The 24,793-nt window shown below is 48.1% G+C and overlaps 1 protein-coding gene across 1 annotated transcript in view; it reads right to left on the bottom strand.

Annotated features, from left to right (window-relative positions):
* Nucleotides 1-24,793, bottom strand: part of KMT2B (lysine methyltransferase 2B) — an 880,409-nt gene that overhangs the window by 316,662 nt on the left and 538,954 nt on the right. Inside the window, 3 exon segments of the mRNA XM_030212457.1 lie at nucleotides 18,853-19,071; nucleotides 19,159-19,319; nucleotides 19,578-19,656. Coding sequence (XP_030068317.1) covers nucleotides 18,853-19,071; nucleotides 19,159-19,319; nucleotides 19,578-19,656 — 459 coding nt within the window.

Raw genomic sequence — 24,793 nt, 5'->3', positions numbered from 1 at the left:
GGGCTCATCCTCAGTAACCACTGGGAAGGGAATAGCCGTAGACATTTCCCGGACAAATGATGAGAAAGACAGACTCTCAGGGGGAGAAAGCTTTCTCTCTGGAGAAGGAGTGGGATCAGAAGGAAGACCACAAGACTCCTCATCAGAGAAATATCTGGGGTCTTCCTCTGCCTCCCACGAGGCCTCACCTTCGGTATCGGACACCAGTTCCCGAACTTCAGTCTGAACCCAAGCCCGTCTCGACGCCGAGGAACTATGTCCTCTATGGCGGTGCCGAGAAGAAAACTCCCGAGCCGGCGGCGACGAAGCTCCTTCCAGCGATGTTGAGTCAACTTGGGTGGCAGCAGATGCCGATGCCACAAGCGGTACCGGCGTTGCAGTCCTCACCATGGGCGGGGAGCCAACCGCCGCATCTCTCGACGGTACCGATGGCGCAAGCACCGGCGGTACCGGAATAGATGGTCGCAGCAGCCCTTCCACAATCCCTGGAAGTATGGCTCGGAGGCGCTCATCTAGAGAGTCTGTCGAGCAAGGCTGTGGGGCCGGTACCGGCAACGAGGTGAGAATCTGCCTGGGGCATGGAGGCGGTAGCGGGCTGTCCGGAGCAGAGCACATCGACACCTCCTGGATGGAGGGTGAGCGGTCCTCCCGGCGTTGACGCTTTCTGGGTGCCAATTCCCTCAGTGCCCCGGAGCTCTTGGTACCGTGACGGGAAGGTGACCGATGACGGTGCTTCTTCGCCTTCGCTCGAAGCACGTCAGCGGTACCTCCTGGTACCGACGAGGACATGGAATCCACACTGGCTCACTGCTACCAGCGTGGGATCTCTGGACAGCCATCACCTGCGTTCCGGACGTTGATGCACCCTCCGACATCAATACCGTCGATGACCTCGGTACCGCTGGCTCCGTCGACGTCCCGGACTGGGCTCTGAACAACAGGTTCCACTGAGCCGATCTCGCCGCCTGGGTCCTCTTGTTTAGCTGAAGACACAGTGTGCAGGCGTTGGGACGATGACCAGCCCCCAAACACTGAAGACACGAGACGTGCCTATCAGTGAGCGAGATTGTCCGGTTGCACCGCGTGCACTTGTTGAAGCCGCTGGCAGGATTCGAGGACATGGGCGGAAAAATCGTGCCGGCAAGGTCAAAATTTGCGATGGTGCCTAGAAGAAAGACACCAAAACAGGGGAAAAACCCGAACGGGCGGCCAAAAAGGCCGCTCACGAAAAAGAAAGGAAACTTACGGGCAAAACTAAAGAAATAGAGGAAAACTTTTTTTTTTTAAAAGATGGAAACACGAGAGCGAAGAACTCGGCGAAAAGCAGCGAAAACGCATCGAGGGCCTCTCTGGGACACAGAACTGCTGTAAAACAGCCATCCTGAGCTGCAGAAAAAAAGAGACTGAGGAGCACGCTCGCGCTACGGGCGGGAAGACGGTCACGCATGCGCGGTTCGCGCATGTGCACACAAGGGCCAGCAAACTTTGTTGCTAGGAAAATCTTCCGATCTGGGGCTGCCGTTGGACGTCACCCAATCGTGACAACAAGCAGCCTGCTTGTCCTTGGAGAAACAATAAATCTCCTCGGGTGTGAAAATTGACATGGAGCTCCACAAAAAGAAACTTTCATGCCCTGTGTGGTTTACAGACACATAGATACATGACGGCAGTTAAATGCCAAATGGCCCATCCAGTCTGCCCATCTTCTGTAACCCCTAACTCTTCCATTTCCTAAGCGATCCCATATACTTATCCGATGCCTTCCTAAATTCTGACACAGTTCTCAACGCCACAACCTCCACTGGGAGGCCATTCCATGCTTCCACCACCCTTTCTGTGAAATAATACTTTCTTAGATTACTCCTAAGCCTACTCTCTCAACTTCATTGTATGTCCCCTCATTCCAGAGTTTTCCTTCAGCTGGAAGGCGAAAAAGCACTTGTCTATTGTGCGATGGAGCACGTCTCGCACTCAAAGACCTATTGTTAAGCTTGTTACAAGCTCCAGACCAGAAACGCGGACCCTGCATTACCCATCTGTGAGAATTATAGACTTGCTTGTCCTCGGAGAAAGGCCAGTAGTTACAAAATGGAGCAGGAGCCGCTTACACTAGAACGCTGATGCATCAAGTGAAATAAGCTGCACATCACTGTCTACACCCAGAGGATGCAAAAAATGTGAAACGTTGATGGGACATCTTGACCTATTAGTGCACATAAGTTTTGGATTTAACATCACATTAATTTTGTTTATATTCATTGCACGGTTCTGTATTGCACAGAGCATACTTTTCTATGTTGCAAGCAAGGGAAGGTGTTTACCTTTAAATTCCTACTGCCGATGTGGGGCAGAGGTGTGGTTCTAAGGCTTTTTCCTTCCCTTTTAAGTTGTTTTTAAGATGCCTATGCAGTGTAGATTGGGTTCTTATAGTGTCCGTGACCCTACTTATTTTTTCTGAAGGAGTGTGTTTGTTTGTTATCCAGCAATGGCCAGTCCAGATTGCAAATATGTGGCGAATCCCCAAAATATATCTGTTCATGTCCATAGTTCATGTCCTGAAATGAGCAATTGTTCTCAAAGTCTACCTGGCAATAATTTTTTAAATAGGCTTTTCTTACAGGAACTTATCCAAGCTTCTTTTAAATCCGGCTATCTTGATAACCTATTCCACAGCTTAATGATGTACTATGTGGAAAAAAAAACATTCCATGATTTGTTTTCAGTCTGCTGGTCATTAGTGTTATGGAGTGTCCTCTTGTTTTTGTACATTTGAGTATCTGTTCCATATTTATTTATTTGTTGCATTTATACATAACTGTTCCATGCATAATTTTATGAATGTCAATCATGTCACTTCTCCCCAAGCTAAAAGCCCTAACCTATGTAGTCTCTCTTCAAAAGGGAGGTATTCTCTTGCCTGTATCATTTTGTCATCCTTCTCTGAACCTTTTCTAGTTGCACTATATCCTTTTTGAGATGGGGTGATCAGAACTGCATACAATACTCAAGATGCAAATACATCAAGGACCTATAGAGAGGAAAGCGAATGCTACATACCTGTAGAAGGTATTCTCCGAGGACAGCAGGCTGATTGTTCTCACTGATGGGTGACGTCCACGGCAGCCCCTCCAATCGGAATCTTCACTAGCAAAGTCCTTTGCTAGCCCTCGCGCGCCCGCGCGCATGCGCGGCCGTCTTCCCGCCCGAAACCGGCTCGAGCCGGCCAGTCTCATATGTAGCAAAAGAGATACAAGGGAAGACACAACTCCAAAGGGGAGGCGGGCGGGTTTGTGAGAACAATCAGCCTGCTGTCCTCGGAGAATACCTTCTACAGGTATGTAGCAATCGCTTTCTCCGAGGACAAGCAGGCTGCTTGTTCTCACTGATGGGGTATCCCTAGCCCCCAGGCTCACTCAAAACAACAACCATGGTCAATTGGGCCTCGCAACGGCGAGGACATAACTGAGATTGACCTAAAAAATTTACCAACTAACTGAGAGTGCAGCCTGGAACAGAACAAACAGGGCCCTCGGGGGGTGGAGTTGGATCCTAAAGCCCAAACAGGTTCTGAAGAACTGACTGCCCGAACCGACTGTCGCGTCGGGTATCCTGCTGCAGGCAGTAATGAGATGTGAATGTGTGGACCGAAGACCACGTCGCAGCTTTGCAAATTTCTTCAATGGAGGCTGACTTCAAGTGGGCTACCGACGCAGCCATGGCTCTAACATTATGAGCCGTGACATGACCCTCAAGAGCCAGCCCCGCCTGGGCGTAAGTGAAGGAAATGCAATCTGCTAGCCAATTGGATATGGTGCGTTTCCCCACAGCCACTCCCCTCCTATTGGGATCAAAAGAAACAAACAATTGGGCGGACTGTCTGTTGGGCTGTGTCCGCTCCAGATAGAAGGCCAATGCTCTCTTGCAGTCCAATGTGTGCAGCTAACGTTCAGCAGGGCAGGAATGAGGACGGGGAAAGAATGTTGGCAAGACAATTGACTGGTTCAGATGGAACTCCGACACGACCTTTGGCAAGAACTTAGGGTGAGTGCGGAGGACTACTCTGTTATGATGAAATTTGGTGTAAGGGGCCTGGGCTACCAGGGCCTGAAGCTCACTGACTCTACGAGCTGAAGTAACTGCCACCAAGAAAATGACCTTCCAGGTCAAGTACTTCAGATGGCAGGAGTTCAGTGGCTCAAAAGGAGGTTTCATCAGCTGGGTGAGAACGACATTGAGATCCCATGACACTGTAGGAGGCTTGACAGGGGGCTTTGACAAACGCAAACCTCTCATGAAGCGAACAACTAAAGGCTGTCCCGAGATCGGCTTACCTTCCACATGGTAATGGTATGCACTGATTGCACTAAGGTGAACCCTTACAGAGTTGGTCTTGAGACCAGACTCAGACAAGTGCAGAAGGTATTCAAGCAGGGTCTGTGTAGGACAAGAGCGAGGATCTAGGGCCTTGCTGTCACACCAGATGGCAAACCTCCTCCATAGAAAGAAATAACTCCTCTTAGTGGAATCTTTCCTGGAACCAAGCAAGATACGGGAGACACCCTCTGACAGACCCAAAGAGGCAAAGTCTACGCTCTCAACATCCAGGCCGTGAGAGCCAGGGACCGGAGGCTGGGCTGCAGAAGAGCCCCTTCGTCCTGCGTGATGAGGGTCGGAAAACACTCCAATCTCCACGGTTCTTTGGAGGATAACTCCAGAAGAAGAGGGAACCAGATCTGACGCGGCCAAAAAGGAGCAATCAGAATCATGGTGCCTCGGTCTTGCTTGAGTTTCAACAAAGTCTTCCCCACCAGAGGAATGGAAGGATAAGCATACAGCAGGCCCTCCCCCCAATCCAGGAGGAAGGCATCCGATGCCAGTCTGCCGTGGGCCTGAAGCCTGGAACAGAACTGAGGGACTTTGTGGTTTGCTCGAGATGCGAAGAGATCCACCAAGGGTGTGCCCCACGCTTGGAAGATCTGGCACACCACTCGGGAGTTGAGCGACCACTCGTGAGGTTGCATAATCCTGCTCAGTCTGTCGGCCAGACTGTTGTTTACGCCTGCCAGATATGTGGCTTGGAGCACCATGCCGTGACGGCGAGCCCAGAGCCACATGCTGACGGCTTCCTGACACAGGGGGCGAGATCCGGTGCCCCCCTGCTTGTTGACGTAGTACATGGCAACCTGGTTGTCTGTCTGAATTTGGATAATTTGGTGGGACAGCCGATCTCTGAAAGCCTTCAGAGCGTTCCAGATCGCTCGCAACTCCAGAAGATTGATCTGTAGATCGCGTTCCTGGAGGGACCAGCTTCCTTGGGTGTGAAGCCCATCGACATGAGCTCCCCATCCCAGGAGAGACGCATCCGTGGTCAGCACTTTTTGTGAGTGAGGAATTTGGAAAGGACGTCCCAGAATCAAATTGGACCAAATCGTCCACCAATACAGGGATTCGAGAAAACTCGTGGACAGGTGGATCACGTCTTCTAGATCCCCAGCAGCCTGAAACCACTGGGAAGCTAGGGTCCATTGGGCAGATCTCATGTGAAGGCGAGCCATGGGAGTCACATGAACTGTGGAGGCCATGTGGCCCAGCAATCTCAACATCTGCCGAGCTGTGATCTGCTGGGACGCTCGCACCCGCGAGACGAGGGACAACAAGTTCTTGGCTCTCGCCTCTGGGAGATAGGCACGAGCCGTCCGAGAATCCAGCAGAGCTCCTATGAATTCGAGTCTCTGTGCCAGGAGAAGATGGGACTTTGGGTAATTTATCACAAACCCCAGTAGCTCCAGGAGGCGAATAGTCATCTGCATGGACTGCAGGGCTCCTGCCTCGGACGTGTTCTTCACCAGCCAATCGTCGAGATATGGGAACACGTGCACCCCCAGCCTGCGAAGTGCTGCTGCTACTACAGCCAAGCACTTTGTGAACACCCTGGGCGCAGAGGCGAGCCCAAAGGGTAGCACACAGTACTGGAAGTGACGTGTGCCCAGCTGAAATCGCAGATACTGTCTGTGAGCTGGCAGTATCGGGATGTGTGTGTAGGCATCCTTCAAGTCCAGAGAGCATAGCCAATCGTTTTCCTGAATCATGGGAAGTAGGGTGCCCAGGGAAAGCATCCTGAACTTTTCTTTGACCAGATATTTGTTCAGGGCCCTTAGGTCTAGGATGGGACGCATCCCCCCTGTTTTCTTTTCCACAAGGAAGTACCTGGAATAGAATCCCAGCCCTTCTTGCCCGGATGGCACGGGCTCAACCGCATTGGCGCTGAGAAGGGCGGAGAGTTCCTCTGCAAGTACCTGCTTGTGCTGGAAGCTGTAAGACTGAGCTCCCGGTGGACAATTTGGAGGTTTTGAGGCCAAATTGAGGGTGTATCCTTGCCGGACTATTTGGAGAACCCACTGATTGGAGGTTATGAGAGGCCACCTTTGGTAAAAGCTTTCAACCTCCCTCCGACTGGCAGGTCGCCCGGCACTGACACTTGGATGTCGGCTATGCTCTGCTGGAGCCAGTCAAAAGCTCGCCCCTTGCTTTTGCTGGGGAGCCGAGGGGCCTTGCTGAGTCGCACGCTGCTGACGAGAGCGAGCGCGCTGGGGCTTAGCCTGGGCCACAGGCTGTCGAGAAGGAGGATTGTACCTACGCTTGCCAGAAGAGTAGGGACCAGTCTTCCTTCCCCCGAAAAATCTTCTACCTGTAGAGGTAGATGCTGAAGGCTGCCGGCGGGAGAACTTGTCGAATGCGGTATCCCGCTGGTGGAGATGCTCTACCACCTGTTCGACCTTCTCTCCAAAAATATTGTCCGCACGGCAAGGCGAGTCCGCAATCCGCTGCTGGAGTCTATTCTCCAGGTCGGAGGCACGCAGCCATGAGAGCCTGCGCATCTCCACACCTTGAGCAGCGGCCCTGGACGCAACATCAAAGGTGTCATACACCCCTCTGGCCAGGAATTTTCTGCACGCCTTCAGCTGTCTGACCACCTCCTGAAAAGGCTTGGCTTGCTCAGGGGGGAGCGCATCAACCAAGCCCGCCAACTGCCGCACATTGTTCCGCATGTGTATGCTTGTGTAGAGCTGGTAAGACTGGATTTTGGCCACGAGCATAGAAGAATGGTAGGCCTTCCTCCCAAAGGAGTCTAAGGTTCTAGAGTCTTTGCCCGGGGGCGCCGAAGCATGCTCCCTAGAACTCTTAGCCTTCTTTAGGGCCAAATCCACAACTCCAGAGTCATGAGGCAACTGGGTGCGCATCAGCTCTGGGTCCCCATGGATCCGGTACTGGGACTCGATCTTCTTGGGAATGTGGGGATTACTTAGTGGCTTGGTCCAGTTCGCAAGCAATGTCTTTTTTAGGACATGGTGCAAGGGAACAGTGGACGCTTCCTTAGGTGGAGAAGGATAGTCCAGGAGCTCAAACATTTCAGCCCTGGGCTCGTCCTCCACAACCACCGGGAAGGGGATGGCCGTAGACATCTCCCGGACAAAGGAAGCGAAAGACAGACTCTCCGGAGGAGAAAGCTGTCTTTCAGGGGAGGGAGTGGGATCAGAAGGAAGACCCTCAGACTCCTCGTCAGAGAAATATCTGGGGTCTTCCTCTTCCTCCCACGAGGCCTCACCATCGGTGTCAGACACAAGTTCACGAACCTGTGTCTGCAACCTCGCCCGGCTCGACTCCGTGGAGCCACGTCCACGATGGGGGCGTCGAGAGGTAGACTCCCTCGCCCGCATCGGCGAAGCTCCCTCCGCCGACGTAGTCGGGGAGCCCTCCTGGGAGGTGGCCGTAGTCGTCGGGAACCTCACCCCGGGCGATGGGCCAGCCGGCGCCACGCTCGACGGTACCGGAGGCGCAAGCACCGCCGGTACCGGAGGGGTAGGGCGCAACAGCTCTCCCAGAATCTCTGGGAGAACGGCCCGGAGGCTTTCGTTCAGAGCGGCTGCAGAGAAAGGCAGAGAGGTCGATGCAGGCGTCGACGTCAGAACCTGTTCCGGGCGTGGAGGCTGTTCCGGGCTGTCCAGAGTGGAGCGCATTGACACCTCCTGAACAGAGGGTGAGCGGTCCTCTCGGTGCCGATGCCTGCTGGGTGCCGACTCCCTTGGCGACCCAGAGCTCTCGGTGCCGATGCGGGGAGGAGATCGGTGTCGATGCTTCTTCGACTTCTTCCGAAGCATGTCACCGGAGCTCCCCGGCACCGACGAGGAGGACGTAGAATCCAGCCGTCGCTTCCTCGGGGCCGAGGCCGAAGGAGGTCGGTCTCGGGGGGGCTGTACCGCAGGAGCCCTCAGGGTAGGGGGAGACCCACCCGAAGGCTCACCGCCACCAGCAGGGGAATGGACAGCCCTCACCTGCACTCCAGACGATGCACCACCGTCCGACGACATCAGCAGACGAGGTCCCGGTACCACCGACGTCGATGCAGTCGCCCGATGCCTCAGCGCCGATGCAGAGACTCGATGCCTCGATGCACCCGATACACTAGCAGCCGAGAAAGAAGGTCTGGACGCTGACGACGTCGATGCACTCGATGCCCCCGGTGCCGATGCCGACGAAGAGCCCGAGAACAAAACGCTCCACTGGGCCAATCTCGCTACCTGAGTCCGCCTTTGTAACAGGGAACACAGACTACAGTTCTGAGGACGGTGCTTGGCCCTCAGACACTGAAGACACGACGAGTGCCTATCAGTGAGCAAGATTACCCGGGCGCACTGGGTGCACTTCTTGAAGCTGCTGGCAGGCTTCGATGTCATGGGCGGAAAAATCACGCCGGCGAAATCAAAAGCCGAAATGGCGAAAATGAGCACCAAAACTTAGAGGGAGAAAAATCTCGACCGAGGCCGAAAAGAGGCCTACCCCGACGACGAAAGAAAACTTACCGGGGCAAAATCTGAAAAAATACGGGAAGGGGCAAACGAAACCCGAGAGGGCTTCCGGAGCACTTCCCAAACAGTTTTTGAGGATTTTCCGAAGAAAAAACACGTCGAAAAAAGGACGCGCGAGGTCGACTTTCCGGGGCTCGACACGGCGAAAACACGACTGTACCGAGTGCGGACGAAAGAAGACTGGCCGGCTCGAGCCGGTTTCGGGCGGGAAGACGGCCGCGCATGCGCGGTGCGCGCGAGGGCTAGCAAAGGACTTTGCTAGTGAAGATTCCGATTGGAGGGGCTGCCGTGGACGTCACCCATCAGTGAGAACAAGCAGCCTGCTTGTCCTCGGAGAATGATAGTCTCAATTTTGCTCTCCATCCCTTTTCAATTAATCTCTAATATTCTATTTGCTATTTTAGCAACTGTGGCACACTGGGCCAAAAATTGAAATGTATTATTCACGACTCTGGCGCTGTTTTCTTGGGTAGTGACTCCTAACCCAGTATTTTGTACCTATAGTTTAGATTAATTTTCCTTACGTGCACCATTTTGCAGTTGCAGTTGTACACACTACATTTTATTTGCCCAGTTTAGATGCCTAGTCTCGGTCTAAAAAGATTCTTCTGCAAATCCTCACAATCCACTACCATTTTAACAGCATTGAATAGAAATCAAACAAAATAAAACATGGAAAAGAAAATAAGATGATACCTTTTTTTATTGGACACAACTTAATACATTTCTTGATTAGCTTTCAAAGGTTGCCCTTCTTCGTCAGATCGGATTTTTTTCCGATCTGACGAAGAAGGGCAACCTTCGAAAGCTAATCAAGAAATGTATTAAGTTATGTCCAATAAAAAAGGTATCATCTTATTTTCTTTTCCATGTTTTATTTTGTTTGATTTCTATTGATAACCTTTAAGAGTGGACTAACACGGCTACCACACCTCTCTACTTAACAGCACTGAATAATTTTGTGTCATCTGCAAATTGATCATCTCACTCATTTCCATCTCCAGATATGCTACACCAGTGTTTCCCAAGTCCAGTCCTGGACTACCCCTTGCCAGTCAGGTTTTCAGGATATCCACAATGAATATGCATAAAAGATTTGAATATAATGGAGACAGTGTACGCAAATCAAGTTCATGCATATTTACTGTGGATATCCTGAAAACCTGGCAGGCAAATGGTACTACAGGACTGGACTTGGGAAACACTGTGCTACATAAAATAGATCCCAGTACAGACCCTTGGAGCACTCCACTAGTGACCCTTTTCCATATGAAAAACTGGCCATTTAGTCCTACTCTGTTTTCCTGTCTTTTAGCTAGTTTACAGCAAAGAGGAATGGCTTCCTATTCCATAACTTTAATTTCCTAAGGAGTCTTTCATGAGGGACTATAATAAATGCCTTCTGAAGCTCCAAATACACTGTGTCAGCAGGCTCACCGCTATCCGTTTGTTTACGCCTTCAGAAAAACAATAAATTAGAAAGACAAAATGTGCCTTTGATGAGCCCATCTGATTCATTCTCATTAAGCCGTCAATTTTATTTTTTTTTAAGTATAGCTTCAACCATTTTACCTGGCATCGACATCAGACTCATTGGTCTAGTTTCCCTGTTCATCCCAGGAGTCTTTTTAAGAACTGGCATTACCACAGTCACCTAGAATAGACTACTGGCCAGGGAGTTCTCAAACACTGGTCTTATTGGGGTGAATAATTCCTTTCCCTTGTTTGATTCTATCTGTTGGCAGGAGACACAACCTGTAGCAGCCAAACAATGAAGATGACCAAAGACCAGTGTGTACCCAAAAAGTCTCTTGAAAAGCTTTTATTACCAGAAATTCACATAAAAAGTCCACAATACATAAGACTCAGCATGGGCAGCCTAACCCTTCCTGCTTGCAACAGGGTCTCTCACTGGCAGCATAGAAAAAAAGAACAGAAAGGCTGCTCAGGCTTCTTTAACTCATTTCTCTCCTGAAATGACTAGCATGTCACATTGCCCAGCCGTGCTGAGACCAATTTATTGAGGACTCCTGATGTAGGCACTATAGCCGAAACATGGCCCACGTTCAGTCCTTTTATTGTTGTGCCCTCTCTATGTGTTTTTAAGTGAATTGCTGGTAATACGAGTTTCAAGAGACTTTTTGGCTATATACAAATCTTTGGACATCTCCGCTGTTTGGCTGCTGCTTTCTGACCTGTGGAGGTTGGTCCTACATAACCTCACATCTGAACTAGTTGTCAGGGATGTAAATGAAATTTGTATTGGGGTGGCTATCAACAACTCTGAAGTACTCTGAGATCCTGTTATTAACAAAACACCATACAGGATTGGCTGTATGACTCTATGCATCAATGTCAATGCTATCAAAAGGATTTGTACTGGGACCGGTATTATTTAACATATTTATAAATGATATGGAAATCAGAACAACAAGTGAGGTGATCAAATGATGATACAAAACTATTCAAGGTTGTTAAAACACGTGCAGACTGTGAAATATTGCAGGAAAACCGTACGAAACTGGAAGACTGGGCGTCCAAATGGCAGATGAAATTTAATGTGGACAAATGCAAGGTGATGCGCATTGGAAAGCTGATGCTAGGGTCTACCATGGGGGTCGGAACTCAAGAAAAACATCTGGGTGTCATTGTAGATACGCTGAAATCTTCAGCTCAGTGTGCGGAGGTAGCCAAAAAAGCAAACAGGATGCTAAGAATTATTAGGAAGGGGATGGAGAATAAGACCGAAAATACTATAATGCTTTTGTATCGCTCCATGGTGCATCCTCACCTTGAATATTGCGTTCAGTTCTGTTCACCATATCTCAAACAAGATATAACGGAATTAGAAAAGGTTCAAAGAAGAGTGACTAAAATGATAAAGGGGATAGAACTCCTCTTGTATGAGGAAAGGCTAAATAGGTTAGGGCTCTTCAGCTTGGAAAAACAGATGAGGGGAGATATGATTGAGGTCTACAAAATCCTGAGTGGTGTAGAACGAGTAGAAGTAAATCAATTTTTTACTCAATCAAAAGTACAAAGACTACGAGACACTCGAGGAAGTTACATAGAAATACTTTTAAAACAAATAGGAGGAAATATTTTTTCACTCAACGAATAGTTAAGCTCTGGAACTCTTGGCCAGAGGAGGTGGTAACAGCAGTTAGCGTATCTGGGTTTTAAAAAGATGTGGACAAATTCCAGGAGGAAAAGTCCATAGTCTGCCATTGAGACAGACATGGGAAGCATGGAGTATGTAGTACTGGATTTGTAGTATGGAGTTTTGCCACGATTTGGGTTTCTGCCAGGTACTTGTGACCTGGCTTGGCCACTGTTTGAAAAACAGTATACTGGGCTAGATGGAGCATTGGTCTGACCCAGTATGGCTACTCATGATCTATGTTATAAAAGATTGCGTTAAGCTAGGTATCTAGCTTGCCTCTAATCAATATTCCAGTCAAGTTCATCCTGATGCTCTGATTAAAGACAGCACAGCATATTAATCCTCTGTATATTGATGTGTATATGTGTCCTGGTCCTGGAAGGCTGTTATACTCTTCCAACATCAAGAAGAATGAGCAGTTCTTAGTCAATGGGCATTTAGAAGATAGCGAAGATACATACCTGTAGAAGGTATTCTCCGAGGACAGCAGGCTGATTGTTCTCACTGATGGGTCGACGTCCACGGCGGCCCAGGAATGGTAATTTTTCAGAGCAAAAATAAACAAAATTTGCCAGAGCCTTCTGGCGCGCGGGGTGCGCGCATCACGCATGCACGGACATCTTCCCACCCGTAGCGCGAGAGTCCCTGCTCAGTTAGATCAAAAAGCAATAGCAAGGAGAACAACTCCAAAGGGGAGGTGGATGGGTTTGTGAGAACAACCAGCCTGCTGTCATCGGAGAATATCTGCTACAGGTATGTATCTTCACTTTCTCCGAGGACAAGCAGACTGCTTGTTCTCACTGATGGGGTATCCCTAGCACCCAGGCTCACTCAAAACAACAAAGAAGGCCAATTGGGCCTCGCAACGGTGAGGTCATAACTGAGATTGACCTAAAGCAGAAACATCTAACTGAGAGTGCAGCCTGGAACAGAACAAAAATGGGCCTAGGGGGGGTGGAGTTCGATTCTAAACCCCGAACAGATTCTGCAGCACCGACTGCCCAAACCGACTGTCGCGTCGGGTATCCTGCTGAAGGCAGTAGTGAGATGTGAATGTGTGGATTGATGACCATGTCGCAGCCTTGCAAATCTTTTCTATAGTGGCTGACTTCAAGTGGGCCACCGACGCTGCCATGGCTCTAACACTATGAGCCGTGACATGACCCTCAAGATTCAGCCCAGCTTGGGCATAAGTGAAGGAAATGCAATCTGCAAGCCAATTTGAAATGGTGCATTTCCAGACTGCGACTCCCCTCCTGTTGGGATCAAAAGAAACAAACATTTGGGCGGACTGTCTAAAGGGGCTTGTCTGTTCCACGTAAAAGGCCAATGCTCTCTTGCAGTCCAAGGTGTGCAACTGACGTTCAGCAGGGCGGGTATGAGGACAGGGAAAAAATGTTGGCAAAACAATTGACTGGTTCAAATGGAACCCTGACACCACCTTTGGCAAGAACTTAGGGCACGTGCGGAGAACTACTCTGTTGTGATGAAACTTGAGATAAGGAGCATGCACTACCAAGGCTTGGAGCTCACTGACTCTACGAGCTGAAGTAGTAGCCACCAAGAAAATGACCTTCCAGGTCAAGTACTTCAGATGGCAGGAATTCAGTGGCTCAAAAGGAGGCTTCATCAGCTGGGTGAGAATGACGTTGAGATCCCATGACACTGGTGGAGGTTTGACAGGGGGCTTTGACAAAAGCAAACCTCTCATGAAGTGAACAAAAAAAGCTGTCCAGAAATAGGCTTACCCTCTACATGTTGATGATAAGCACTCACTAATTGGACTAAGATGAACTCTTACGGAGTTGGTCTTGAGATCAGACTCTGACAAGTGTAGAAGGTATTCAAGCAGGGTCTGTGTAGGACAAGAACGAGGATCTAGGGTCTTGCTATCACACCAGATGGCAAACCTCCTCCATTTGAAAAAGTAGCACCTCTTTTTGGAATCTTTCCTGGAAGCAAGCAAAACCCGGGAGATACCCTCAGAGAGACCTAAAGAAGCAAATTCTACGCTCTCAACATCCAGGCTGTGGGAGACAGAGACCAGAGGTTGGGATGCAGAAGCGCCCCCTCGTTCTGAGTTATGAAGGTTGACAAAACACTCCAATCTCCACGGTTCTTCGGAGGACAACTCCAGAAGAAGAGGGAACCAAATCTGACGCGGCCAGAAGGGAGCGATCAGAATCATGGTTCCGCGGTCGTGCTTGAATTTCAGCAAAGTCTTCCCCACCAGAGGTATGAGAGGATATGCGTACAAAAGGCCCTTCCCACAATGAAGGAGAAAGGCATCCAACGCTAGCCTGTCGTGGGCCTGAAGTCTGGAACAGAACTGAGGGACCTTGTGATTGACCTGAGTGGCAAAAAGATCCACCGAGGGGGTGCCCCACTCTCGGAAGATCTTGCGTACGACGCTCGAGTTGAGCGACCACTCGTGAGGTTGCATTATCCTGCTCAATCTGTCGGCCAGACTGTTGTTTACGCCTGCCAGATACGTGGCTTGGAAAAACATGCTGTAACGGTGAGCCCAAAACCACATCCGGACAGCTTCCCGACACAGGGGGCGAGATCCGGTGCCCCCGATTGTCTGTCTAAATTTGGATAATTTGATTGGACAGTCGATCTCTGAAAGCCTTTAGAGCGTTCCAGACCGCTCGCAACTCCAGGAGATTGATCTGAAGACCTTTTTCCTGGAAGGACCAAACTCCTTGAGTGTGAAGTCCATCGACATGAGCTCCCGTGGTCAGCAATTTGTGTGGCTGAGAAATTTGAAAGGGATGTCCCAAGGTCAAATTGGATCGAACTGTCCACCACTGAAGGGAATTGTGAAAATCGGCGGACAGCAGGATTGCATCCTCTGGATCCCCTGCAGCTTGATACCACTGGGAAGCTAGGGTCCACTGAGCTGATCTCATGTGAAGACGGGCCATGGATGTCACATGGACTATGGAGGCCATATGGCCTAGAAGTCTCAACATCTGCCGAGCTGTGATCTGCTGAGAAGTTCTGGCCATGGAAACTAGTGACAGAAGATTCTCTGCTCTCGCTAAGATAGGCACGAGCCGTCTGTGAGTCCAACATAGCTCCTACAAATTCCAGTTGCTGAACAGGGAAAAGATGGGACTTCGGGTAATTTATAACAAACCCCAGTAGCTCCAGCAGTTGAATAGTCATCTACATGGACTGTAGAGCTCCTGCCTCTGAGCTGTTCTTCACCAATCGTCGAGATAAGGGAACACATGCACTCCCAGTCTGTGTAGCGACGCTGCAACTACTGCCAGGCATTTGGTAAAGACCCTGGGCGCAGACGCCAGACCAAAGGGCAGCACACAATACTGGAAGTGCTGCGCTCCCAGTCGGAATTGATACCTCCTGTGGGCTGGAAGTATCGGGATGTGTGTATAAGCATCCTTTAAGTCCAGAGAGCATAGCCAATCGTTCCCTGAATCATGGGAAGAAGGGTGCCCAGCGAAACCATCCTGAACTTCTCTCGGACCAGGAATTTGTTCAGGGCCCTTAGGTCTAGGATGGGACGCATTCCCCCTGTTTTCTTTTGCACAAGGAAGTACCTGGAATAGAATCCCAGCCCTTCTTGCCCTGGTGGAACGGGCTCGACTGCATTGGCACTGAGAAGGGCGGAGAGTTCCTCTGCAAGTACCTGCCTGTGCTGGAAGCTGAAGGACTGAGCTCCCGGTGGGCAATTTGGAGGTGTGGAGATCAAATTAAGGGAGTATCCTAGCAGGACTATTTGAAGAACCCACCGATCGGAGGTTATAAGAGGCCACCTTTGGTGAAAAAATTTTAACCTCCCTCTGACCGGCAGATCATCCAGTACGGACACTTTTATGGCGGCTATGCTCAGCTAAAGCCAGTCAAAAGCCCGCCCTTGCTTTTGCTAGGGAGCCACAGGGGCCTGCCTTGGCGCACGCTGTTGACGTGAATGAGCGCGCTGGAAATGAGCCTGAGAAGGCTGTCGAGAAGGAGGATTGTACCTACGCCTAATATAGGCAATAGGGAGCATTCTTCCTTCCCAGGAAAAATCGTCTACCTGATGAGGTAGTAGCAGAAGGCGCCTGGCGGGAGAGATTGTCACCTGCGCGACTTTCTCGCCAAAAATGTTATCCCCCTGGCAAGGGACATCCGCAATCCACTGCTGGACGCGATTGTCCAGGTCAGAGGCACGCAGCCATGAGAGTCTGTGCATCACTATACCTTGGGCAGCGGCTCTGGATGCAACACCAAAAGAATCGTAAGCACCCCTGGACAGGAATTTACGACACGCCTTCTGCTGCCTGACCACCTCCTGAAAAGGCTTGGCCTGCTCCGGAGGGAGCTTATCGACCAAGTCCACCAGTTGCTTCACCGTGTTCCTCAAGTGAATACTCAAGTAGAGCTGGTAGGATTGAATTTTGGCCACGAGCATAGAGGACTGATAGGCCTGTCTCCAAAAAGAGTCCAGGGTTCTAGACTCCCTCACTGGGGGCGCCGAGGCGAAATCTCTAGAACTCCTGGCTCTCTTGACAGCGGAATCCACAACCATAGAGTCGTGAGGTAACTGCGACTTCATCAACTAAGTTTCTCCGTGAATCCGATATTGGGACTCAGGTTTCTTGGGAATGGTGGAATTACTTAACGGTTTCATCCAGTTCCACATAAGAGTCTCCTTCAGCACATTATGTAAAGGAACTGTCGATGACTCCTTAGGTGGTGAAGGATAGTCAAGGACCTCGAGCATCTCAGTCCTGGGCTCATCCTCAGATACCACTGGGAAGGGAACAGCCACAGACATTTCCCGGACAAATGAAGAGAAAGAAAGACTCTCCGGAAGAAAGCTTCCTTTCTGGTGAAGGCATAGGATCAGAGGGAAGACGACAAGACTCCTCAGAAGAGAAATATCTGGTATCCTCCTCTTCATCCCATGAGGCATCCTCATCGGTGTCCGACAAGAGTTCCCTGACTGTAGTCTGAATCTGGGCCCGTCTCGACGCCGAGTCATGCCCTCGATGGCGATGTCGAGAAGTCGACTCCCGTGTCGGCAGCGATGAAGTTCCCTCCAGCGATGTCGACGGGGAGTCGACCTGGGTGGCAGCCGAAGCCGATGCCACAGGTGGCACCGGCGTCGGAGACCTCACCACAGGCAGAGAGCCAGCTGCTGCTTCCACTGACGGTACGGAGGGCGCAAGCACCCCCTGTACCGGAGCAGACTGACGCAGCATCCCTTCCAGGAGACCTGGCAGAATGGCTCGGATGTGCTCGTCCAGAGTCGCTGTCGAGAAAGGCTGCGGGGTCGGTGCAGGAGTCGGTGTCAGAACCCATGGAGGTTGAGGAGGTGGTACCGGGCTGCCTGAAGACCGACACCTCTTGAATGGAGGGTGAGCGCTCCTACTGGCGTCGGCGCTTCATGGGTGCCAAATCTTTCGACGCCCCGGAGCTCCCGGTACCGTGTCTGGAAGGAGACCGATGACAATGCTTCTAAGCCTTCGCTTGATGCACGTCATCGATACTCCTCGGTAACTGACAAGGAGGACGTGGAATCCACATGCCTCCTTGGGGTCGGGTCCGAGAGTGGTCCGTCCTGGTGGGCCTGCACAGGAGTCTTCGAGGCAGGTGGAGACCCACTCGACGTCTCACTGCTCCCAGCGTGTGGTGGTCTCCAGACAGCCATTATCTGTGCTCCCGAAGTCGATGCCATCTCCGGTGCCAATATCGATGCCGCCGACCTCGGTACCGATGGTTATGTCAACGCCAAAGAACCGGGCGAAGCTCCAAACAGACGATCCCCAAGAGCTTTTCTTGACGCTTGTGTCCGCTTTTTAAGGCTAAGACACAACTTACATGCGTCTGGGCGATGGTCAGGCCCAAGGCACTGAAGACACCATGCATGGGGGTCGGTACCTGAGATCGCCCGGTTGCACCGAGTACACTTCTTGAAGCCGCTGGGAGTCCTCGATGTCATGGATGGAAAAATAGCGGCAGCGAAGTCAAAATTCTTGATTGTGGCAAAAGTTAAGGGAAAAAATGAGAAACTGCGTACGCGCGGACTAAGAGGGCCACGACGGAAGCGAAAAGAAACTTAGAAGGGCAAAAAATAAACTAGGGAATAAAGGTCGTTTTTTTATTTTGTTTTAAAGTTTTAAAGGGAAACAGGGTTAAACAAAATAAGCAAGGAGAAGGCAAAAAATCTTGGAAAAACGAAGGCTCTTTTCCGGCCGAAACGGAGAGAGACCACAAGCAGTCACTCCCTAACCGCGGAAAGAAAAGAACTGAACGGGGCTCTCACGCGACGAGCGGGAAGATGGCCTGACCCGCGCGTTCGAAGGCTCTAAAACGTTTTGTTGCTATGGAAGAATTCCATTCCTGGGGGCCGCTGTGGACACCGACCCACGTGTGAGAACAAGCAGCCTGTTTGTCCTCGGAGAATGTGCTGTCCCAAGTCTGTCTATACCACGGATTCTCACAACTCAGCACACACCTAGCCACTAAGGTTTTAAGGATATCCACAATGAAAATGTATGAGACAAATCTGCATGAACTACCTCCAGTGCCTGCAAATCTCTTTCATGCATATTCATTGTGGATATTCTGAAAACCTAAATGGCTAGGTGCATCCCAGGGACTTGATTTAGAACTACCAGTTTATACAAAGCTTTTCTGATTCCAAAATAAAGAACACTGGAATACTCCATACTTTTAGCTTAATGTCATTTACAGGTTATTTAATGGTACAGTTTAGATTCTGCTAGGATAATCTTGGTGTCCTTAAACAGCTACTATTGGTAATAAAGATAAAACCATGAATTTCTGCAAACACTCTCCACTGCTTACCTGGAGACGGGAGGGGACGAGAGGAGCCACCTAATGGACGTCTGGAAGGGGAGTAGTTGGGTATTTTGATGCGAGCTCCAGAAAAGGAGCGAGGAGCAGAGATGGCTGGAATGGGTTGTGGGGGAGGGAGGGGTCCAGGATTCTGAGAAGGAGAATGACGCTCAAGTGTGAAAGCACCTAGGGGAGCATCCTGGAGTTGCTGGTCCATCAGGCGAATGTCTGAGAAAGAGAGAGAGAGCAAAATGTGAGAGCTAATGGTTACAGAAGAAGGGGAGATAAAATGAAGTTATCATAGGAGTTTCTTACCCAGTTGAGTTGCAGGGCTGTGTGCTATGGTATGGTTTGTACCCTGGTCTGCTGTGATATCTGGCTCCTTCTCTGTCTCCGCAGGGCGGTGCTCCAGGATCCGGCACTTATACCAGCAACGCCGGCGGGCATCTACTGTGCTCCAATAGAGCCGTGAACACCTTCCAAGGAAACAAGAACACTTTATAAAACAAGAACAAAGCTTGTGTAAGGTCACGCTGTCACAATGCTGGAGAAGGGAAAGACAGAACTGACATGGGAATCCAGTAGAAGAAAGGAGAGTGCACATTTATCACACAGCTGGAAGAGGAAATGATGGATCTGAAATAATAGTTGGGGGTGAGGTGGTGATTAGAAAAAAATGTCCCTGCACTCAACCAACTTTCCTCGGTTCGGATTCCGAGATGTACAATACTCACTGGTAACCAACAGGGAAGAGCCTCCCTTCACAGGTGGACAGATCTGTGAGCATACCTAGGCTGTCTATCTTCATGGAACCTAAGGATAAACACATAGGTTACAAGCAGAAAATCAGCCCCTGCTATCAGACATATGATCGTCAACACTCATACTGTTTCCTTGGTAGGAGGTAGTGGGGTCAGGTTCTAGATTCTTCCATAAGTTTTTTCGGATCAATTTAATGCTATTATTTTCCAGACTTGAGATTTTCAAAGTAAGAGAAATGAGATTTTACCTGCTAATTTTCTTTCCTTTAATTCCACCAGATCAGACCCTTTGGTTGTGTCCGTTGACCAGCAGATGGAGACAGAAGTGTAAAAAAAACCCCTCAAAATCTCCTGCGTACTTCATCCTATAACAGCACTGTGCCGTATGAGGTCATCAATATTTTGTAAGACAAAGCAATGGACCACTTGTTTTCTTTTTTCTGATTAATTGTGTTAATAGTACTCATTTTGACATATCATTGTTAAAGCAAATTTTGAAAAGGTTACTCTGTTTTAGAAAATTGTACGTTGGACACATAGAAATTAACAGTTTCTAACCAGAACAAAAAAAAGCAAAGTTACCACAAATTTGAGCAGCTGAAATACTTCTGATGTAAGAAGGGAGGGAATCTGAACTGGTCTGGGGGGACTAAAAAGAAATTACTATTATTACATTACATTTGTACCCCACGCTTTCCCACACATGGCAGGCTCAATGCGGCTTACACAGTAACAGTGAACATACAATTTGTAGTGAACGTAATAATCATGAGGTTGACGGAAGTTGAACATAGGAGAATTAGGGGTAGAATTAAATAGAACATAGGAGGAATTGGTGTAGAAGAAAATGGGCGTTAGTAGGTAGGCATAAGAAGATGGAGAGGAACAGATGGAGAGGAGAAGATTAGGGACAGCAATAAGGGTTATGGAAAACATGATAGGTATAAACAAATGTTGATAAGGATCATGTGGACGCGCTTTAGTTACTTGAATTATTAGGGTAGGCTTTTTTAAACAGATGAGTCTTCCAAGCTTTTCTGAAGGGCAAAAGGCCGATGATTGTTCGGATTGGTCTTGGAAGAGCGTTCCAAAGTTGGCTACCCAGAAAGGAAAAATTGGATGCATAGAAGGATTTGTACTTGACACCTTTGCAGTTGGGAAGGTGTAAATTAAGGTAAGTACGGGAAGATATTAAACTGTTTCTGTTTGGGAGGTCAATAAGGGTATTCATGTAGATTGGGGCTTCACCATGTAGTATCTTGTAAAACATAGTGTGAACTTTGAAATTAATTCTCTGATGGGGAGCCAATGAAGCTTTTCTCTGAAAGGTGTTGCGCTATCGAATTTTGACTTGCTGAAAATATGTCTGGCTGCCGTGTTTTGGGTGGTTTGGAGCTTCTTCAATATTAGAGACTTACATCCTAAAAAGACACTGTCGCAGTAATCCGCGTGTGTGAGTACAGTGGATTGTACTAGGTTCAGGAAGATGTTCAAGGGAAGATAAGATTTCACTCGTTTTAATATCCACATTGTGTTGAACATCTTTTTGGTGGTAAGTTTGGCATGGTTTTCAAAAGATAAATGGCTATCAATCGAGACTCCAAGGATTTTCAAGTTATCAGATATGGGAAGTTTAACTTCTGGGACGTTAAGAGTAGTTGAGAGGAATGGAACGTGTTGAGATGAGAGGACTAAACACTGTGTTTTCTTTTTCTTTAGTTTCATCTTGAAAGCGTCGGCCCAAGAGGTTAAAGTGGCCATACCTGTGTTGATTTTATCGAAGATTTCAGATAAGTTTGATTTAAAAGGGATAAATATGGTGACATCATCAGCATAAATGAAGGGATTAAGGCCATATTTGGCTAGTGATCTGGCCAGAGGAATCATCATAAGGTTAAAAAGGATCGGAGAAAGCGGAGATCCCTGTGGTACTTCACATTCTGATGGCCAAGGAGATGACATATTTGTAGGCACTTTAACTTCATAGGATCCAGTTTATGATGTTGCCGCCTATCCCAAGTTTGTCCAAAAGTTTGGTTAGGATGGTATGATCAACCATGTCAAAGGCGCTGGATAAATAAAATTGGAGGAGGAGGATATGGTTGCCAATTGCTATTTCTTGTTTGAATTTGGATATTATTTATTTATTGCACTTGCATCCCACATTTTCCCACCTTTTTGCAGGCTCAATGTGGCTTACAAAGGTCTGTTATGGCGTCGTCATTACAGGGTCAAAGATATATTTGGTGTTACAAAAAATCAAGGAAAACAGAGAGGAACTAACAAACAGTTATGGAAAGGCGTCATTCAAACTCAAGGTGGAGTGGTGAAGTGTTGTAGTTAAGCTATGGATTCTCGTGGTAAGCCATGTCGAAGAGATAAGTTTTCAGAGATTTGCGAAAGTTAGTTATTTTGTTAATTATTTTCAATTTTGTTGGTAGTGCATTCCACAGCTGTGTGCTCATGTAGGAAAAACTGGTCGCATGTGTTAGTTTGTATTTTAGTCCTTTACAGCTGGGGAAGTGTAGATTGAGATCTTTTAGCATTTCTAAGAGGTAGGTCAACTAGGTCTAGCATGTAGGTCGGGGCGTCTCCGTAAATGATTTTATGAACTATTGTGCACATCTTGAACGTGATCCGTTCTTTGAGAGGGAGCCAGTGCAGTTTCTTTCTTAGGGGTTTTGCACTATCATATTTTGTTTTTCCAAATATGAGTCTGGATGCGGTGTTCTGGGCTGTTTGAAGTTTCTTGATGGTCTGTTCTTTGCAGCCAACGTAGAGTGCGTTGCAATAGTCCAGGTGGCTTAGTACCATTGATTGTACTAGGTTGCGAAAGATGGATCTTGGGAAGAAAGGTTTTACTCTTAAGTTTCCACATGGAGTAGAACATCTTCTTAGTTGTGTTCTTCACGTGATTTTCAAGTGTGAGATTTCAATCAATGGTGACTCCGAGAATTTTCAGTGCATTTGAGACTGGGAGGGAGACATTTGGTGTGGTTATGGTGGTGAATTTACTTGTATTATGTTGTGAGGTGAGTATGAGACATTGTGTTTTTTCTGCATTGAGTTTTAATTGAAATGCATCTGCCCAGGAGCGCATTATTTGGAAGCTTTGGTTGATCTCGTTGGAGATTTCCTTTAGATTATGTTTGAACGGGATGTAGATCGTAACATCATCTGCATATATGTATGGGTTGAGGTTTTGATTGGCTAGTAGTTTGGCTAAGGGTATCATCATTGGGTTGGTGAGAGGGGGGATCCTTGGGGACTCCGCATTCGGGTATCCATGGGTTGGATATAGTCCCGTTCGATGTTACTTGGTATGATCTTGAGGTCAGGAATCCTCTAAACCAGTTTAGAACGTTGCTTCCTACTCCATAGTATTCTAAGATATGTAGTAATATTCCATTGTTGACCATATCGAAGGCACTGAACATGTTGAATTGTAAGAGGAGTATGTTGTTGCCAGTTGCAATTGTTTGTTTGAATTTATTTAATAGAGTCACTAGTACTGTTTCAGTACTATGGTTCGATCGGAATCCTGATTGAGATTCGTGCAGAATTGAGTGTTTATTTAGATAGTTTGTAAGTTGTTTCATCACTACGCCCTCCATAAGTTTAGTTATCAGCGGATAGATGCTACTGGATGATAGTTGGTTAGGTCATCTGCACTTTTCTTTACTTCTTTAGGGTAATAAGGACCGTTTCTGTGCTGTGGGCCGAGCGAAAGCCCGATTGTGATTCATGAAGGATGGAGAACTTTTGAATATACTCATTAAGTTGTGAAGTCACTCTGCTTTCCATCAGTTTTGTAATTAGGGGAATGGAGTTGGTAATATCGTTTGCAGGTTTCTTGGAATTCTTTGGTATCAGCGTTAGTAATATATTACCATGACTAGTGGGGAAGGATCCTCTTTGGAGTAGGAAGTTTAAGTGCTTGGTGAGATCAACGATGAAACACATTGGGGCGCTTTTCAATAGGTAGTTGGGACATAGGTCGAGTTGGCAATAAGACCTGGAGAGTTTGGAAATGGTTTTGGAGACTTCTTCAGTAGTAAGGAGGGTGAAAGTGGTCCAATATCGCTCAGCCGGTACTTCATCTAAGTCTGGGTCCAATTTGTACAGAAAGGTGTCAACAGTAGAAGTAACTTGGGAAATCGACTTGCGAAGATTAATGATTTTGTCGTTGAAATAGTTGGCTAATTGGTCAGCAGAAGGACGGTTTGATGATGATGAAGTTACTCTATCAGTGTTTATGAGAGTTTTTATAATTTGAAATTGTTTTTTTATATCTGAACTAGTCTCGGTTATTTTTTTTGTGTAATAGTCTCTTTTGGCACGTTTAATGGCATATTTGTAATTTCTTTTTGATTGCTTCCAAGCTTTGTAGTTATGGTGTTCCTTCGATTTACTCCATGCCTTTTCAAGTTTCCTTGTTTGTGACTTCAGATTTTTCAATAAATCGTTGAACAACGGAGAAGGGTTGCGTTTACATAAATTTTTGGTGCGAAGTGGTGCAATTTTTAAGATCATTTTGCACCTTTCATCCCAGACTGTAAGGAAGAGGTCAGAATTGGGTTGCGCTGACCAATTATTAGCGTAGATATGTTTCCAAAAAGTTTCATTATTATTTTATTTATTTATTATTTTTGTTACATTTGTATCCCGCGCTTTCCCACTCATGGCAGGCTCAATGCGGCTTACATGGGGCAATGGAGGGTTAAGTGACTTGCCCAGTCACAAGGAGCTGCCTGTGCAGGGAATCGAACTCAGTTCCTCAGTTCCCCAGGACCAAAGTCCACCACCCTAACCACTAGGCCACTCCTAACCACTAGGCCACTCCATTATCAATTCTTCCTCTGGTAAGAATCATTTTGGGGGTCTTGTAATTTAGGTCAGCTTTTTTTACGCCATTGTAAGGTTAAGAGCGCTTTGTAATGGTCGGACCAGATTGTTGGAGACCAATCGATATCGGACATAATTACATTTTGATCAGTAGAGAGTTTATAAGAAATGACATCAAGCGAGTGACCTTTAATGTGAGTAGGTTGTGGAGGAGGTAGGATAAGTTCACACATGTCAAAAAGGTCCAAACAATCTTGGGTATGTACTGATTTATAGTCCTCCAAATGTAGGTTTATGTCACCTACTAATATTACATTAGGGTTATTTATGCATGAGTTGGATAT

The sequence above is a fragment of the Microcaecilia unicolor genome, chromosome 8 (genome assembly GCF_901765095.1).
Source record: "Microcaecilia unicolor chromosome 8, aMicUni1.1, whole genome shotgun sequence".
Taxonomy (NCBI): Eukaryota; Metazoa; Chordata; class Amphibia; order Gymnophiona; family Siphonopidae; genus Microcaecilia; species Microcaecilia unicolor.
Note: the sequence above shows the minus strand (reverse complement) of the source record. Positions and strands in the feature narration are given on the sequence as shown.